The 5,213-nt window shown below is 37.4% G+C and overlaps 2 protein-coding genes across 15 annotated transcripts in view; both read right to left on the reverse strand.

The window, feature by feature from the left end:
• slc15a1b (solute carrier family 15 member 1b) overlaps positions 1–1,335 on the reverse strand; it is an 18,262-nt gene extending 16,927 nt beyond the window's left edge. The window contains exons 1-3 of the mRNA XM_017426858.3: positions 1,205–1,335; positions 1,018–1,043; positions 794–878 (exon numbers count right to left, since the gene is read on the reverse strand). Of these exons, the coding sequence (XP_017282347.1) occupies positions 794–878; positions 1,018–1,043; positions 1,205–1,211 (118 nt within the window). The 5' untranslated portion in view covers positions 1,212–1,335. The remainder of the gene's footprint in view (positions 1–793; positions 879–1,017; positions 1,044–1,204) is intronic.
• A 1,939-nt stretch (positions 1,336–3,274) lies between these two features.
• Positions 3,275–5,213, reverse strand: part of dock9b (dedicator of cytokinesis 9b) — a 124,656-nt gene continuing 122,717 nt past the window's right edge. For all 14 annotated transcript variants that reach the window (XM_017426825.3, XM_017426834.3, XM_017426832.3 and 11 more), the window contains one exon: positions 3,275–4,372. In XM_017426825.3, the coding sequence (XP_017282314.1) occupies positions 4,259–4,372 (114 nt within the window). In that variant the 3' untranslated portion in view covers positions 3,275–4,258. The remainder of the gene's footprint in view (positions 4,373–5,213) is intronic.

Below are 5,213 nucleotides of genomic sequence, written 5' to 3' on the forward strand. Positions count from 1 at the left end.
CAAAATTAAACGAAATAAACATTTGAAATATATGAGTTTGTATGTAATGTATGAATATAATATACAAGTTTCACTTTTTAAATGGAATTACTGAAATCAATCTACTTTTTCATGATATTCTAATTTTATGACCAGCACCTGTAGATCAAGACAATCTGATGCCTGTATCACAGTGTTTATAGCCATGGCTAATTCTCAACACCTGATACAATGGTTACAAAAAGCCTGCGGTTGAGGTGAAACTTGCTTAGTGATATTTAACTAAATATTAGTCGGGGTGTATGGATGTATTTGAGACCATGTGCAACTTTGACCCTGTATGGATTAGAGAAAAAGAATCGTTCAAACAAATTGTGAAAAGCCCTAAATGAATGACATTCATGTCTATGATGAGTGCATGGAAACTGACTACAACTGTAAACGTGACCAAATTTTAGAGGGAAATGGTGGTAAAGAGTAAATAAATGTGCATTTATTAAATCATTCACAAAACTCATATCTCTTGGGAAAATCTCAGATACATTTGGTCAGATGCTGTGGGGACTAAATCTAAATGCAAAAGCATGCTAAGGACATATGAGACATTTTTCTCCCATAAAAACGCCTTTTGTTTAGACGTTCATCGAAAAAATTGGCCAACAATACCTGTATATTTTACCAAAGCCAGGTTTTGGATGGTAACTATTTTCATTTTACATCAGTTTGCTAAATTAAAGTTTTCAAACCAAGAAAACACAATTGCAATGCCTTAACACAGCATCACATAGACTTCAGACAGAACAAAGCAGCTCACCTCGCATGCCATAGTAGGAGAAACGCTCACAGAACTCATTCACCACAATAAAGAAGATGCTTATTGGGTAGCCGCAGACAGTAGCCTGTTTGGGAACAATATGAAGATGCAAAACAACTTAAAATGCTAAAAATCAATTTCTGTGCACATTTCGGTCTCTGTGGCTATCACACCATAGACAAGAAGTACGCCTTTTTGTATGTGATACTTTAATTTCAACTTACGGTTCTTTTCTTGGGCTCATCAATGCCTGCAGAAAAAAAGCCAAACTAAGTTACACTCTTTGTGTAAGATCCAGATAAAGACTGTAACCAAATGTGACATGCAATAATGATCATGCAAAAGCTTGGAGCGATTAGGAGAAACCAGTTACTGAGCTAGTATTCCCAGAATGTAAGGACCAGCACTCACCTGCCATGGCTGCAGTGTGTGTCGACTCTGGGTCCCCAAGTCCTCCAAATGAATCTTTTCAGGAAAACAAGGGACAATGATGGGTGACCCCGACCAAATCCGAGACACAAAGACTGAGTCGTGGCCTGACAGCTCCTTATCTAACCTCCCATTCACCTCCTGCAACGCCCACTGATGCTGGACTGTGGAACCAAGCAACAACTTGTCCCAACTTCCCAGCAAAGTCTGTCTATCCTTATCACACCTTATGTGTGGGGGGAGGGTGTGTCAGTTATTATTTTATAACCCAGAAAAAAATGCAAGCCAGCCTCACAGATAAACTGAGTTACGACTGACGATGACATTGAGACAAGCGATAACTAGACAGGACCGGAAACAAGAAGTTGAAGCCACAAAGGACAAACCCCCTGTAGTGTCTGGCTGCAGTACAATTTTTAAGTCCCTCCCATCCATGAAAACAAATGTGATACTTGCCTAACCAAAAAATAAAAATACAATGTAGATAATTATTTTCAGCTGTTGATTTTTGATTTGCATAGTTCTTTTCTTGCTGCTGTATGTTCAAATATGCATTTATTAAAAATATGTTTAGTTTTATTTAGTGATTTGAAGCTTTAACAAAAGTGTCATGTTGCACTTTGATTGACTGTATCACAGCCTATTAGCTACCTGGGAGGATGTGTAGGCATGGCTTTGCTATTAAGGACGCAGCCCCACATCTCGAATGCCTCTGGTCCCAAAATTACAACATGGCAGCACCCACCCAAACAAACAGACATTTTGGCTTCAATTTCAAACAATGGGAGGAAGCAGAGCTGCTTCGACCATCTTTAATAATGTTGATAGTCAGCAACAAATGCAAACAGTATTCGTAAACAGTGTTCAAAATGTCCCAGAATGTTCACAAAGTCCTCAATTTTCATAAAATACTATATAACTAACTACAACATTGAATGTGATGTAAAAGTTTACAAAACGACAATCACATGATTTGCCATGAAACTCTTTAGATTAGGGTGTTTTAAGACAACAGCAATCCACTTTGGATTGTTCAGATGAGCTGCTTGTCCATCCGTCAAAATTAAACTATTTCTTGTAACTGAAGGTGGTATATCACTTGGCTGTGACTGTTGGATGCTACTTGGAGGCAAAAGTGTGACAAAAATATGCAAATTTTCCCTCGGAATCACACTGTACGAAACCTTTGCACAAACTCCCAGTTATATTTGGGCCAAAATTTCCTGGGAGTTCACAAAAATATTGACAAAACAATACAGCTGAAGTGCTCTAAAATTACTGAAGATAAATTGGAATTGATTCCACATGCCGGCAACAATTTTGAGAGAAAATTTGACCCACAAATTTTTCAAACATGTTCAAAATTCCAGCAACACGAAAGCGGGGCTCTGCGATTTAAGCAAGGAAGTTGAGAACCCTTGCTGTGCTCCTACTCCTCAAGGATAAGGGACACTCTTGAGGAATAAAATATTCATGTTTTGGACAGAGAAGACAGATGGTTTAAGAGGGGGATGCCACTCACATCAAACAAGAAACCAAGTTTAACAGAGGATGAGGTCTCCGTTTCCAGGTTTTCAAGACCTACAGTGCAGCATTAGGCTTGATACCAAGTCATTTACACCTTAATGCAGGTGTCCAAGACATCTGTTCTGTGAGCCAGGCAAACAAGGACCCTAACAAGTGACCATTGGGAGAGAAGTGACCTCATCTGCATGTGAACCTTGCTTACATAAGGCAGCTTTCCATGCAGTTTTAACCTCCTGAGACCCAAGCTTTGTTTTTTGAAGCTTTTGTTTGGTGTCCATTTTTTCAATGCAATATCCTCGTAGGAGGATCTCAGGCTCTCAGGACGATAAACCTGCAGCTCCATCCGCACTCTTCAGATTTGAGTTGAGAAAGCCTCACGTATGATAGGTAAAACGTCTTCAGCTGCAGAACAGAAGTCCAGATGTTTTGGGTTTTAAAAGTTTTTTTTGGGATTTGCCATGACTGAGAATCTCCACCCCATGACCTGCCTTTACAATCCTTTGAACAAACAAAAGCAACAGAAAGAACTTTTTTCCCCAGATTTTATTTATTTGTAAGTCTTAGACATCTTTACATGAAGTCACTGAGTAAAAATGTTTTATATATTTAATTTTACCTCACAGATAATAAAAGGATTCTACATGACAGACAATAAAAGAACACAGTAGAGTATAAACTTGTCCCACCCTGGTTTTGTTTTGCACAATCTTTTTCTAATGTCTTTGGCAAGAGTCTTCTTTTTGTCCAGTAGGTAGCCTTGGTATCTGCAGAAAATATTGCACATACTTTTTTTTTTTAGAAAAAAATAGGTCAAAATATTCTGGTTAACTTGGCTTTACACAGTTTCTATACAGGTCCATTGACCTAAAATAGTCATAATTTCTTTAAAAATCCATATAAATTATCAAAAAATGCAACTGCTGTAACTCAACGAATAAGAATTAAAAAAGAAAAAAAAGATAATGCAAAAATATTAAGCAACATCATTAACAATGTGTGTATGGTTACAGCAGGGGCATTTACTCTACATGACTGAAAGCCCAAATGCTAACGATGAAGACTTGGATCCAATGCAGTTACTGAGATTCCTTATGCTTCTTTAGCCCTTCGACAACACTGAATGTGCAGGGCTTTACACACCTAAACATTAAGATACCATCATGTTCTCATGGGCACATGCTTAATAACAAATCAGGTATTTTAACTCTTTCACACAAAACAAAACAAACTTTACACATGAATAAATGATAGAAAACTATCAGATGGTCGATATCATAACTGTTTTCAATGTTTAAAAGTTATCAGAATAAACTGAAGTCTCCATAGGAAACACAAAGAAAGGCTGGCAAACATAACAATAATTTTTCAGCTGGTGACATGGACAAAAATAGGAGAAGGGGAAAAAATCTCCCCAAAATGACTGAATTGGGTTATGTTAAAGTCTATGAATGCATCCTGATTTATCCCTCGGATAATTTAACCTGTCAATAGTGGTGTAAAACATCCCTCTCAAAGGATGGTTGTTGAGGCATGTGGGGCAGCACTCGGGGTGCCGCTGATGGCGTTGAAGATGCCCATCGAGTCAGACAGAGTACTTCTTGTACCGTCCTCCGATGGGTTTATCTAGAATCAACAGACAGTTCAATTCAGTTCAATTTAATTTAGCTTGATTCACATATCACTATTTCATAACACAAGTGATTTTAAAGCTGTTAATGCTGGAAGTAAAATAGACTATCACTATCTTACTTAAAAATCCTATTAACTAAATTCAGTCCAATTTGTTCCAATTCAGTTCCACTGGTTTATGTGTTGCCAATTCACAACAAAAGTAATTTCAGAGCAGTTTACAATGAAAGTAATCCAGAATATCCCAGTCTGATTAATTCAAATTCAAATCATTCCAGTTTAATCCAGCCCAGCCTGCTTCAGTTTCACTGAGCTATTTATCACCAACTCTTGACAAAACTAATTCTAGGGCCTTTGTGGTGGATGCTCCTACCACCACATAGTGAATCAGCTGGTGGAGGAACCTGGGGCAAACCATCTGCAAACTACTGAAAGACGGAAGGGGAGACGCCAAGATGATTATTATTTAATTTGTCACTTAAAATATTCACTTGTTGTTGTGCTAAGTTAAAGTTAGTTTAGCTTTATTTGTTTATAGAATGGTTTAGTTAATTTTGTATTTATTTGTTCTTTTGTTTGGTCAGACCTCCCTCAGGTGGTAGATGTGGGTTACTCCACCCCTATTTAAGCAGCCTTTGTTCTTTGTTTGGCAGGTCAGTTTTTTGTGTTTAGTTAGAGTTTAGTTGACCTCAGTTAATTTGGATCCAAATTTGTTATTTATCTTATGATTTATTCTTGAGTTAAACCTTTATGCGTGGCTGATGAATTTTTCAAAATTAAACTGGAAACCTTTTTCTACTCTGAATAATTTTTTGTTCTTGTTTGAGTTTGGTCC

Source organism: Kryptolebias marmoratus, linkage group LG23 (assembly GCF_001649575.2).
Source record: "Kryptolebias marmoratus isolate JLee-2015 linkage group LG23, ASM164957v2, whole genome shotgun sequence".
Taxonomy (NCBI): Eukaryota; Metazoa; Chordata; class Actinopteri; order Cyprinodontiformes; family Rivulidae; genus Kryptolebias; species Kryptolebias marmoratus.